This window comes from Amblyraja radiata, chromosome 46 (genome assembly GCF_010909765.2).
Source record: "Amblyraja radiata isolate CabotCenter1 chromosome 46, sAmbRad1.1.pri, whole genome shotgun sequence".
NCBI classification, from domain to species: Eukaryota; Metazoa; Chordata; class Chondrichthyes; order Rajiformes; family Rajidae; genus Amblyraja; species Amblyraja radiata.
In genome coordinates, this window is record NC_046001.1 from 101,147 (window position 1) to 115,174 (window position 14,028).

Below are 14,028 nucleotides of genomic sequence, written 5' to 3' on the forward strand. Positions count from 1 at the left end.
TTCAAAAAGCAAAAACGAGAATGCAGATGCTGAAAATCTGAAAGTAAAACAAGAAAATGCTGGAAAATAGTCAGGCAGCATCAGTATAGAGAGAAACAGAATTGGCTAGTTCTGATTCAGAATTTGAAAAGATGGTTATCTGAAATAGTTGAATTCAATATTAAGTCCAAATATACCTGAACATAGACGAGATATTGTCCTTTGAGCTTAAGTTAAGATTCATTGCAACAGTGTCCATGTCTGAAGGTGAAGTGAGAGTGGGATGGAGAATGACAGTGACAGGCAAATAGAAGCTCAGGGTCACTCTTGAAGACCAAATGGAGATGTTTTACAAGGCAGTCACCCAATCTATTGTTTGGTTTATCCAATGCCAATCTAAAATATTAACTGCTTCTCTCTCCATAGATGCGGCTTGCCCTACTGAGGATTTTCAGCATTTTCCTTTTTAATAGTAATTTCTTGCCCCAAACATACTGGACCTTTTTTGCCATCAAGAACACAATTTCTTCACTTTGAATTCAATTGGCATGGGTTCAGCTGAACTTACAAAGCAAAAATATCAAAGTTATTTCCCTATCCTCGAATGCTATTCCACTCTACATTTAGGCTTCACTATAAAGATTTTCCTTTCAGCTGAATACATCAGCTCTCATCAAGTCTTAGAAATGATCTGGCGAAAGTGGGGCCAGGCGGAAGAATAAATGAGCCTCAGTGACAACAAAAACCGAGCAAAGTAGTTGGAAAGAGAGGGAGGGTCGGAGTGGAGGGAGGGTGAGGAGGGAGGGGGAGAAGGCGTGGAGGGAGGGAGGGGGAGAAGGGAGGGAGGATGACTGTTTTGGTGCACAGCGAGGCAGAATAAGAAAGACAGACAGACAGACATCAGGAGAAAGATGTTGAAGGAATAAAAAACAGCACTCAAAGAAAACCTCAAAGTGGAAGAGATAGACAGATGGAATAACACTGGGAAAGGGTACAACAAAGGATGGGGTGAGCAGGCATGGGACAGAAAAGAAAATTAGGAAAATCATCCCTCCTTTATCATCAATGAAGTGGATGATGGAAACTATGATTGTCGAGTTTCTGTTTTGATGGGAAAACATAGCGAACTGCAAATTTTAATTATGCATAAAATGAATAAGCAACCCAGGGAACAACATAACGAGAATAAAATCTGATTTATTGGCAGTAATAATTGGGCTTGATATTTCAATCTGCATTCCATTCCTGTTACCAAATCTGTAAACAGAAAGATGATTAAAGTGGTCACTTTTCGGTTTGTAGCTGTCCAGTAATGGCACTTCCCCTGTGCTCTACCTATTGTACTTGAGTTTGACCTGATTGTTTTCCTGTATAGTATATGTGATCTGTTTGGATAGAGTGCAAGACAAAGCTTTTCCCTGTACCTCGCTGCATGTGGTAATAGTAAATCCTAACCTAAAACAGTTGAGAACTCAATTTTCTTGAGTGAGCAGACATTGTACATTCAATAATGCCCCAAAATTAAGCAGCTTTGAATAAAGCAAACTTCAGGAATACCTCCAAGCCAGAAGTACTTCAGAAGAGGCATGCCTCCAAACACAAACATTGGTCTAATTACCAAGAGAATTGAGAATCTGAGTCATTTTAGATTTGCTTGAGATTTTTTGTGTGTGTTTGTGGTAATATAAATCAAAGCAAGAATGTCATTGTCCTATCTGGGACACATGACAATAAACTCTCTTGATCTGGTTTGTAGCAAAGCAAAATGGTGACCAAAAGGATCTCACTCCAGCAAAAATATTTTGAGAAATTTAGTTAGTTCCCATATTTCTTACCACTCATAATGTTTGTCTTGTATTTTTACTGCCTCTTAAATAATTTTGACAACCAACATCATTCAATTTCTTGTCATCTATTGTTAATTCAATATAGATAACGCATGATGGTACATTGTGGGAGGAAGAATAATACAATGTTCGTTAAAAGGGTTCCTTATCTTGTTGTCACAGTGGTACCCGAGCTTTTTGGAAAGAATTCCTCTTACTTATACGTTTATGAATTGCTATTCTAACTATATTTTCTCTTTGTTGTCAGGTACACGGACATAATGAATGGGGATTGCAAGGTGAATGATGACCAAGCGCCTGTTGTTTGAAGGACAAGAATTTTTGCCAAAACATGGTTACATGGTTTTCCATTTTAACTAAATAATGATTTGAGATGGGAGAAGGTGATGTACACAGTGTAGATATACTCAGACATGTGTAGGAAAGAACTGCAAATGCTGCTTTAACTTGAAGGTAGACACAAAATGCTGGAGTAACTCAGTGGGACAGGCAGCATCTCTGGAGAGAAGCGATGGGTGTGTGCTGGATGCATATGTCCTTTTCGTGTTTCAGTGTATTAATAACCTGAACACAACATTTCCCAGTAATATATTAATTACTCCTCCCACTCACTCCATGCAGTCTATTATAATAATTGAAAATCCTCATCTTTTTCGTACATACCACACTTTAGGCTGCTGTAATCTTTTAGAATAGGCATAACATACAAAGACAGCAATGACCTCTTCAGCAACTCAGGGTGGCAAAGGCCGGACAGATTGAGATATCTTTTCAGAACATTACACAGAATGAAAACTTGACACTTCTTCAAATGTCCTCATTCTCCCAGGTCCCAAAGCTATTTATTTAATACAGCCTTCCAATTGTAATGTAAAATAGGCAATTGCAACTAGGACATAGACTTGTAGTTGTTACATGGCATTGCTCAAGTGATCCATAACTTAGTAAACTTTTGAGTAATGCAAGTTGTACAAGACATTGGTTAGGCCACATTTAGAGTATTGTGTTCAGTTTTGCTCACCCTGCCATAGGGTGTTCCAGCCTGTTAAGCTGGAAATGGTACGGAGTAGATTCACAAGGATGTTGTCAGGGCTCAAGGGCATAAGCAACAGGGAGAGGTTGGGCAAGCTGAGACATTATCCCTTGGAGAACAGGAGGATGAGAGGTGATCTTTTAGAGGTGTATAACATCAAGAGGAATAGATAGTGTAAATGCAGAGTCCTTTACCCAGAGTAGGGGAATCAAGAACCAGAGTACAAAGGTTTAAGGTGAGAGGGGAAAGATTTAATAGGAACCTGCAGGGCAACATTTTCACACAAATGGTGGTGGGCGTATGTTGTCAGTGGAAATAGCTGAGGCATGTACTATCACAACATTTTAAAGAAATGTGGACAGGATCGGAAAGGTTTAGAAGAATTTAGCCAAACACAGGCAGGTGGGACTAGTTTAGATGGAGCATCTTGGTTGGCATGGGCAAGTTGGGCCCAAAGGTCAGTTTACAAGCTGTATGACTCTCACTCTGCAACATGCCTAATCTGTTTTATTAGCAGAAAATAAGATGTCATTCCTTTCATTAAATGAGGCATGGTTCAGGAGCCTGGTAGACAGAAATGCTGCCATACCTTTCTACATTTTGCCCACTAGATTCATACAGGAGGGATACAAAACTTAACATTCCCAATTTTAAAGAAACAATGTTGAGAAACAAGGGAAGTGCCTCACCCTTTCTTGGTGTTCTTTTTCTTGGGGTCAGGTGTCGGAGAAGGAGAGGGGGAACGTTTCCTCTTTTTATGAGCGCTTCCCTTTTTATCTCTTCTATCCGAGTCAGGGCTGTGCACCTTTGAATGGATATTTAAAGGGTTATTCATTTTCATACATCCCATGAAAAGTCAATTACACTAAAAGCACCAAATCACCAAAATGTAACCTTAGATATTTTCAGACCAGAGCTCTTTCTAAATACCGAGCACTGAAGCTGTGTTAGCCAGAAAATAGATGAATGTACAAGTTGGGCAGAGGAATAAAGTTCTTGGCCCCTGAAGACTGTACTATTAAAAAGGCATCAAGTGCTGGAGTAACTCAGCAACTTCAGGCAACATCTCTGGAGCACATGGATAGGTGACATTTCGGGTTGGGGCCCTTCTTAATCTCTTCAAGGCACTGTTCCCATGCACTATTACTTAATTCAATCATGGCTCGTCAGATTGCAACCTCAACTTTGCATTCCCATCTACCTGCGGTAACATTTTACCCCCACCTCGTATCCAGAACCTATCTATTTCTGCCAAAAACAAAATTCAAAGACCTTCCGGAGCTTTGAGGCAGGGAGTTACAAAGATTCATGAATGTCTGAGAAGAAAAACAATCTTTTGATATCAACTAAAGAGAGAACAAAATTAAGAAAGTTACTAAATTAAACTTATTGGAGATGCTAAACCCTGGATATCAGAAATAAATGAATTCTGAATTATGTTAGGAAAATTAGTTGAATAGGGGCTTTTTCCTGATTTTGAAACTTTTGAATTGGCACACATTTATAGTTATATACTGCATGAAAACAGGCTCTTCAGAATTCATGCTGAACAAGATATTCATCTAAGATAGTCCCATCAGCCCACGATTGACTGATATCCCTCTCAACCTTTCCTAACCATATATCTGTCCAAATATTATATGTTTTAATTTACCCAAATTCGAATGCTTTTACCTAAATTAAAGGATTTTACTTCCCCATCGCTTTCAAATAGGAAACAGCGAATGCCTGTTCTGAAACATCCATCTGTATACTTTCGTCAAAATACGTTCACATTTAAACATAACCAAAAGGAGTATACTTTAAAAGACATACATGTAACAAAGCTAGTCTTTCCAATGAAACTTAAACTTGTCTCAAATCAATTAAACGGTAAAATATAAAACTGTGCATTTACCTCTTCCGTTAAGGTTTTGGCAGAAATTCTTTTCCTTCGTACAACAGGGGATCGGTCATCATTCACCTCATAATCTTCCTCATTCATCCATTCATTGAAGGTGTCAGTATCCATTATCCACTTAGCATGGACCTGGTGAAAAAGAGGACGTAGTTGGTTTTGAATATCAGTCCATAAATCCGTATAGAATGTAAGAACAAGTGAATACAGGAATCCTTTCCTGAAAGCTCAGATAGTACTGAGAGAACAGATAAGGAAAATAGAAACAAAATGCTGGAGTAACCCAGCGGCTCAAGCAGCATTTCTACAGAAAAGGAACGGGTGACGTCGTGCAAGCCCAAAATTTGTCATGAGCAATATTTGCAACCACATTTGGGGTGAATAACAACAGGCACTGTTTACTCACAATGTGCAGATTGTATCCAACTCTGAAGGCTCATAAACTATTTAACGGGGCAATCTCTCGAAAATAATATTCAGTCGCACACCGCTCAAAACACTGCTCAAACAGTTTGCTACAACTAACATCTCCAATGCCCATTTATACAGAGCTAATATTGTTCTTCATAGATGATATTGGCGTATAAATGTCATCCATGGTATTAACTTCTTCTCAGGCAGTCCTATAAGTTGGAGAGTAACTTTTTTCCCCCACTTGTGAACCAGCAATTTGGCATCATGTCAGGTACAGGAAAAGGTGGGAAGGGGGTGGGTAAGGGTGGTGCAAAGTGGCACTGTAAAGTTCTTCGTGACATCATCCAAGACTAGTAACATGGGCTAGTACCTGCAAATAAGCTTCTCACAGAAGCTTCACAGAAAAGGCCCTGCCATAGTGGCAAGGAATTGGAGACTAGATACGATTGCCTGAGTATTAATACTCACAAATAGGTGGGCACATGCATAGGCAAGTGCACGTGCACTTGAATCCGCACCTCTCTAAGTCACCCACCCACACACACGCTCCCATTACTTCCCTCCATCTTGCGCAAACTCCTGCCAACATTCCAGTCTCCAGTTACCAACGTTGGCCACATACCTAACCTTTTTTCTCGCCATTGGCTCCAACCACACACCTAACCAAGTTCAAGTTCAAGTGAGTTTATTGTCATGTGTCCCTGTATAGGACAATGAAATTCTTGCTTTGCTTAAGCACACAGAAAAATAGTAGGCATTTACTACAAAACAGATAAGTGTGTCCATATTCCATGATATAAATATATACACACATGAATAAATAAACTGGTAAAGTGCAAATAACAGAAAGTGGTTATTAATAATCAAGAGTTTTGTCCGAGCCAGGTTTAATAGCCTGATGGCTGTGGGGCAGTAGCTATTCCTGAACCTGGTTGTTGCAGTCTTCAGGCTCCTGTACCTTCTACCTGAAGGTAGCAGGGAGATGAGTGTGTGGCCAGGATGGTGTGTGGGTCTTTGATGATACTGCCAGCCTTTTTGAGGCAGCGACTACGATAGATCCCTTCGATGGAAGGAAGGTCAGAGCCGATGATGGACTGGGCAGTGTTTACTACTGTTTGTAGTCTTTTCCTCTCCGGGGCGCTCAAATTGCCGAACCAAGCCACGATGCAACCGGTCAGTATATAACCATATTCTTGATCACTGGCTTCAGCTGCACTCCTAACCACACAAGGTCGCCAAACCTAACCCCATTCCCACCACTCTCCATCTTACCGATTTATCAATATTATTCTGTAGACAAAGGCTACCCTCCTCATTACCAACAATATCGCCAAGTTCTATGTCATTTGTCAACTTACTAATCATACCTCCTACATTCATATAGATATCATTAATATGCATAACATATAGAAAGGGTCACAGCACACTCAGTGTAGGAAGGAATAGCAGATGCTGGTTTAAACTGTAGACACAAAATGGGGAGTAACTCAGCGGGACAGGCAGCATCTGTGGATAGAAGGGATGGGTGGCGTTTCGGGTCGAGGTCTGAAGAAGGATCTTGACCCATTCCTTCTATCCAGAGATGCTGCCTATCCCGCTGAGTTATTCCAGCACTTTGTGTCTATCACCAGCAAACTATTGGTCATAGGATTTCAATCTCAAAATCACTTTGACCATCTCCCTCTGCCTCCCATCACCGAGCTAATGTTGGATCCAGTTTGCTAAATTGCCCTGGATCCCATTGGGAAAGTCACTACCTTCATCAATGCACTTAGTTCCCTTTAAAAAAAAACCTATCAAACTAATCACACAGAGATAAGACACAAAAAGCTGGAGTAACTCAGCGGGTTAGACAGCATCTCTGGAGAGAAGGGATGGGCGACTTTTCGGGTTGAGACCCTTCTTCAGACTGAGAGTCAGGGGAGAGGGAAACATGATATATAGACGGTGATGTAGAGAGATATTGAACAAATGAATAAAAGATATGCAAGAAAGTAACGATGATAATGGATACAGGCCATTGTTCGCTGTGGCCGAGGTGTGACGTGTTCAGCAAAACAATCGCCCAGTCTACGTTTGGTCTCGCTCGCCGATGAACAAGGGTCCACACCTTGAACAACGGATACAGTAGATGAGGTTGGAGGAGGTGCAAGTGAACCTGCGCTCCACTACTAATCACACAGGAGACCCGAACCCTCCCTTTTCATGCTTACTATCCTTGTTAACCTTGTCAATCCTTTCTCTCCAAGTGCAGAATAATCCTTTCCCTCTGAGTGTTTTTCCAATAATGTCTCTAGCAGTGACGTTAGACTCACTGGCCAGCAATTACTTGGCTTATCCTTGCCACCTTTCTTGAACAAATGTACCACATGTTTTGTCCTCCAGTCACCCGGCAGCTCTTCTCCGGCCATTCATATTTACAAAATGTGTGTTTCTTAATGTCTCCCATTGTCAATAACTTGTTTGGGGGGAGGGGGGATCAACAATTAGTGGTTGAATTAGATTCTCCACATAAATGCACGGACCATAGCAATAGAGCTGTGGTAAAAACTGTAACAAGTCTTCTGAATTCTCCTTGAAAAAAATCATTCAAATGTATGTATTTTGACATATCAGCAGTTATAGATCTGCAAACCTTCCGTGGACGTTCAGTTGGTGGAGGGTCCTCAACTGCCGCCTCAATTTCACTGGCTGCAATCCATGTATCGTAACTGGAGGTACACAAAAAAATAACTTCAATGTCATAAAAAACACTGATAATGTCATAAAAAAACACTGATATTGTCACTTCAGAATTCCTCATAATATAGAAACATAGACAATAGGTGCAGGAGGAGGCCATTCGGCCCTTCGAGCCAGCACCATCATTCATTGTGATCATGGCTGATCATCTATAACCATATAACCATATAACAATTACAGCACGGAAACAGGCCATCTCGGCCCTACAAGTCCGTGCCGAACAACTTTTTCCCCTTAGTCCCACCTGCCTGCACTCATACCATAACCCTCCATTCCCTTCTCATCCATATGCCTATCCAATTTATTTTTAAATGATACCAACGAACCTGCCGCCACCACTTCCACTGGAAGCTCATTCCACACCGCTACCACTCTCTGAGTAAAGAAGTTCCCCCTCATGTTACCCCTAAACTTCTGTCCCTTAATTCTGAAGTCATGTCCTCTTGTTTGAATCTTCCCTATTCTCAAAGGGAAAAGCTTGATCACATCAACTCTGTCTATCCCTCTCATCATTTTAAAGACCTCTATCAAGTCCCCCCTTAACCTTCTGCGCTCCAGAGAATAAAGACCTAACTTATTCAACCTATCTCTGTAACTTAGTTGTTGAAACCCAGGCAACATTCCAGTAAATCTCCTCTGTACTCTCTCTATTTTGTTGACATCCTTCCTATAATTAGGCGACCAAAATTGCACACCATACTCCAGATTTGGTCACACCAATGCCTTGTACAATTTTAACATTACATCCCAACTTCTATACTCAATGCTACAATGCTACAATCATCTAGATTTAACAAATCATCTAATGAACACTACCCCAGTCAATGCACGAGTCGTGGAATATAAGCTTGATTAAGAACACTCCCCGGCGAGCGGGCCTGAACATCGGGCCGCCCATAGCGGCGACTGCGGAGGGCTCGGGGAGGCCCTGACCACGGGTGAACATTGGGGAACATTAGAGGAAGAGACTGACTTTGGTGCCTTTCCTCACAGTGGGAACATTTGATTCTGCTGTGTGGGGATGTTTTTATGTTGAATTCTATCATGTGTTGTGTTCCTTATTTGTATTGTATGGTTGTACGGTAATCTCATTTCACTGTGCCATCTGGCACATGTGACAAATACATGTATCTTATATCTTGAACTCAAATTTTAGTTTGATGCTGTTTTAAATCATCTAGTCTCTGATCCATGCAGCTGGTATATACTTTTTTAATATACATGTATATTAAAAAAGTAATTAAAAGATGTGACTGTTAAAATCTGACACAACTTAAAGTTCAGATACATACATAGATACATAGAAAATAGGTGCAGGAGTAGGCCATTCGGCCCTTCGAGCCTGCACCGCCATTCAATATGATCATGGCTGATCATCCAACTCAGTATCCCGTACCTGCCTTCTCTCCATACCCCCTGATCCCTTTAGCCACAAGGGCCACATCTAACTCCCTCTTAAATATAGCCAATGAACTGGCCTCAACTACCCTCTGTGGCAGAGAGTTCCAGAGATTCACCACTCTCTGTGTGAAAAAGTTTCTTCTCATCTCGGTCCTAAAGGATTTCCCCCTTATCCTTAAGCTGTGACCCCTTGTCCTGGACTTCCCCAACATCGGGAACAATCTTCCTGCATCTAGCCTGTCCAACCCCATAAGAATTTTGTACGTTTCTATAAGATCCCCTCTCAATCTCCTAAATTCTAGCGAGTATAAGCCAAGTCTATCCAGTCTTTCTTCATATGAAAGTCCTGACATCCCAGGTGCAGATACATACCTGTCGGGGCAATATCCCCAGTGTAGTAGGACCTGCTTCTCCCTCTTCATTATTGGCCGCACCCACTCTTCTAGGAGAGAAATGGTACATGTCAGAGGCACAGAGGTTACAAATGATGTTGTCCAAAAAAGGTGTTTTTATGGCTAACTGGATGGAAATTTGCTAGAAATGTGCATTTTAAGCAATAACATGGAATTTGCAATCTCTAACTCTCTTTCGAAAACCTCTTTTAAAATGAAAGTAGCAGACGTACGAGCCAGCATGAAAGGGAAACACAGCAACGGCACCCTGATTCAGTGCTAATGTCAGTGAAGAAGTAACGGAGCAAATTCTACCACATACTGCAGGCCGAGTTAGAGACAACACCACACCATGACCTCAATATGTAATGGGAGACCCGAGTGTAAGATTTTCAATACTTCCAACATCTCTTTTGTTTGATAATTCCTTGGGATTAAAGATAAATTGTTGGCACTCCAGTTCGGAGAAGTTGAAAGATATCTCCACATGAATTCTTTAATACAGAGTGGCCGTTTTAGACCACATTGGCAGAATGAGGTCTTGGTCTCAAAGCAAGCAGGACAGCTTTTGTGCATGTACACACAAATACACAAAAGTACAAACAAGACGCTACGTACGCTGTCGGTTCAAGATCACTAAAAATTCCAGTTCAACTGAATCAGGACAAAACAGCATTTAGAACCAATGCCTATCATCAACATATATTTGTATATTGCACAAATAGCTAACATGTAATCAGTTTTTCATCCAAGGCTGCAAAATGAAATTATTCAAGTAATCTGCTGAGGGGGAGATACAAGAATTCAGACTGAAAATCATAAAACTCACCATCTTCCAAACTGCCAGGAATCGGGTAAACAATGTGTGATGCATTTGACTTGTCCTCAGTAACAGTACCCTATTAGAAAATACTTCATTAACATATAGCAAGACAGATAAATCATAAAGTGAGAGGTCAAACATTTTCTTCTTCAAAAGAAAAAAAGTTTTTATCTAATCTAGGAACCAGAATGTTCCTGTTTCAACAAAGGGCACAATGAAATGGCAGAATAAAAGGTTTACCCCCAACATTCTAGCCAGGGCACGATTCTATTGTGAGGGTGATGAACTGACATAAAGCGTTGACCACAATTATAGTCAAATGAATCAGATGGGACCACCATCAAGAACTACCAGGAAATAGACATTAAAAATCCTCACAATATGTGTATATATGACTGATGCCATTATTGCTGGCTAGAGTGGAAAGTGCTCTCCAACATTAGCTTGATACCATGAGGATTGTTTCCGTGATTGGCATAATTGGCATTCTCCAACAAAGAAAAATGCTTCAGACCAATTCATAACGAGTTGGTCTCCATTCGTCGTTTTTTTGGAATCATATGGTGCAACACAATCGTAAAAAATAACTGTTTCAGGACTGGACGAGGGTTGGTCAAGATTATAAATAATGATCTCCTTTTCTTTTTTATTTTATTTTATTTTCTCTATTTTCTCTCTCAACTTTCTTCATTTACTCGTTTTCTTTTTTCACACACTATATATTTCACATCTTTCTATCCTTTACTATCTAACTTCTTTTTCTTATTCTAATCTTTTTTCAATGTAACAAAAAAAAAGAAGTTGTACATAAAATGTATTATGAAAATATATATTAGGCACTTTGGTGCCATATGACTGTACTTACTTCTAATAAAATAAAATATATTAAAAAAAAAAAAGAAAAATGCTTCTGAGTAATATACAGGATAAGAAAGAAAGCCAAAGGTATCAAAGACTATCAGGGAACACTGGAACTAGATTAACCCAAAGAAGCATCTAAGATGACACAAAACAAAACTTAATGTTGCAATATTAAAAATGCACACACCCATTCTAAGTAGATGATGGGTTGTATGTTTATAATACAGTAATACGGTAGAATTGGGTTAACGTACGAGGAGTGTTTGATGGCTCTGGGCCTGTGCTCGCTGGAGTTTAGTAGGATGAGTGGATATCTCATTGAAATAATGAATAATGAAAGGCCCAGATAGAGTGGATGTGGAAAGGATGTTTCCAGCAGTGGGAGGGAGAGTCTAGGATCAGAGGGCAAAGCCCCCCAAAAAAAGGATGTAGCTTTAGAATGCAGATGAGGAGGGTGGTGAATCTGTGGGATTAATTGCCACATATAGCTGTGGAGGCCAAGTCAATGGGTATTTTTAAAGAGGAGATTGATCGGTTCTTGATTTGTTAGGTTATGGGGAGAAGTCAGGGAATGAGGTTGAGAGAAAAATAGAACAACAATGGTTGAATAGTGGAGTAGACTCGATAGGCCAAATGGCCTAATTCTGCTCATTTGAGTATAGGAGCAGGGAGGTTCTACTGCAGTTGTACAGGGTCTTGGTGAGACCACACCTGGAGTATTGCGTACAGTTTTGGTCTCCTAATCTGAGGAAAGACATTCTTGCCATAAAGGCAGTACAGAGAAGGTTCACCAGACTGATTCCTGGGATGTCAGGACTTTCATATGAAGAAAGGCTGGATAGACTCGGCTTGTACTCGCTAGAATTTAGACGATTGAGGGGGGATCTTATAGAAACTTACAAAATTCTTAATGGGTTGGACAGGCTAGATGCAGGAAGATTGTTCCCAATGTTGGGGAAGTCCAGGACAAGGGCTCACAGTTTAAGGATAAGAGGGAAGTCTTTTAGGACCGAGATGAGAAAAACATTTTTCACACAGAGAGTGGTGAATCTGTGGAATTCTCTGCCACAGAAGGTAGTTGAGGCCACAGTTCATTGGCTATATTTAAGAGGGAGTTAGATGTGGCCCTTGTGGCTAAAGGGATCAGGGGGTATGGAGAGAAGGCAGGTACAGGATACTGAGTTGGATGATCAGCCATGATCATATTGAATGGCGGTGCAGGCTTGAAGGGCCGAATGGCCTCTACTCCTGCACCTATTGTCTATGTTTCTATGTTTAAGACTTGTGCAGCAAATGTTCCAATCAGGCTACTTCTCACACAACTCTCATCACATGTCATCTTACCTGGTGTCTCTTAATAATGTCTTTCAGTTTGCTTAGCAACTTGGGTTCAATTTCCGAGTTTAGATAAATGTTGGGCCGAGACAAGCAGTGGTTCTGCAAAATATAAAAGATATAGAATGGGTACAACATTGTAAGAGGCCTAGAAAGGACCCATTTCCCTCAGCAGACAGGTCAAATAACAAGGTGGCATCAACTGAAGACAAATAGTAGAAGCATGAGCAGGGAGGTGAGGAAAAGACACAAAACTCTGAAGAGGGTGGAATTCTGGAAGACAATGCCCTTGCAATCTGCTCAGGATAGGGGTATAGACTTTCTGCGGATAACCAAAACATGGATACCTTCAAGCAAACTGGCAATGACAAAGACCACAAGGACATACAGAGGCCAAGCCTTGCATGGATATTAAACCTTCTATGTAGGATTCAGCCTACATGGTTTGCTTTTGATTTACTGCATCCTATCTTCTTATGTTTTCACCATTCAAAGCTGCTGGTGGATTGTGGCCAATCAAAGATAGTCCAATGAGGTAGGAAGCTCAGGATCACTCTCTACTTGTTGGTAGGATGGTTCTGTTGCCTGATAACAGAGACATCTCTGTTTACCAGCACTGGTAGTAAGATGCAACCCGTCTCAGCAAACAGAATTCACTGGACATCAGAGGAGAGGTCCCTGAGGAATGCACTACATTTACCAACACTCCCAAACATCCATGGCCGACATCACAAGCAAGCAGATCTGCAGAGAGCAAGTCAGCGGATTATATGGAGCGGGTATAAATGTGGAGAAGGAGTAAACCACTGCATCTGATTCCACGTCTGATATGCTGTAGCTACCCGGATGGTAGGAAGTGGAATTTGGCTGGATTGAATGACTGGATTTGGATGGCAATGGCCAAATGCATTCCCTCTTATTGCAAGATACAAACAGTAAAAGTGAAGTTCAGTTCATGTACAAGTTCCATTTCATACAATAATCATTTTACCTGAACCAGAGTCTTTTCGATTGTCATAAACATTTCAACATTGCGGTCCATGCGGGAGGGGTTCTGAAAATCAAAGCGTCGCCTAAAAACAAAGGTGAAAAGTTTAACTGCGTCAAACCATCATGAATCTTTCACCCAAACTATAAATAACAAGGATTATCTGGGCAACCCTGGCCTCAACCTATCAGAGATATCCCCTTCGTTCTTCCCATCCCTCCTCCCACAATCATTTGATTTGGGGAAGCATTCCATAAGATTAGTTGTAAAACGTAACGATGTCTCAACCTCAATATTCTGACCTGCACAGAGTACA

At 40.8% G+C, this 14,028-nt stretch overlaps 1 protein-coding gene across 9 annotated transcripts in view; it reads right to left on the reverse strand.

Annotated features, from left to right (window-relative positions):
- The window catches only part of smarcc2 (SWI/SNF related, matrix associated, actin dependent regulator of chromatin subfamily c member 2), a 65,359-nt gene that overhangs the window by 38,822 nt on the left and 12,509 nt on the right, over positions 1–14,028 (reverse strand). For all 9 annotated transcript variants that reach the window (XM_033015686.1, XM_033015684.1, XM_033015685.1 and 6 more), the window contains exons 4-10: positions 13,716–13,797; positions 12,734–12,826; positions 10,535–10,604; positions 9,686–9,755; positions 7,806–7,881; positions 4,757–4,888; positions 3,549–3,664 (exon numbers count right to left, since the gene is read on the reverse strand). In XM_033015686.1, the coding sequence (XP_032871577.1) occupies positions 3,549–3,664; positions 4,757–4,888; positions 7,806–7,881; positions 9,686–9,755; positions 10,535–10,604; positions 12,734–12,826; positions 13,716–13,797 (639 nt within the window). The remainder of the gene's footprint in view (positions 1–3,548; positions 3,665–4,756; positions 4,889–7,805; positions 7,882–9,685; positions 9,756–10,534; positions 10,605–12,733; positions 12,827–13,715; positions 13,798–14,028) is intronic.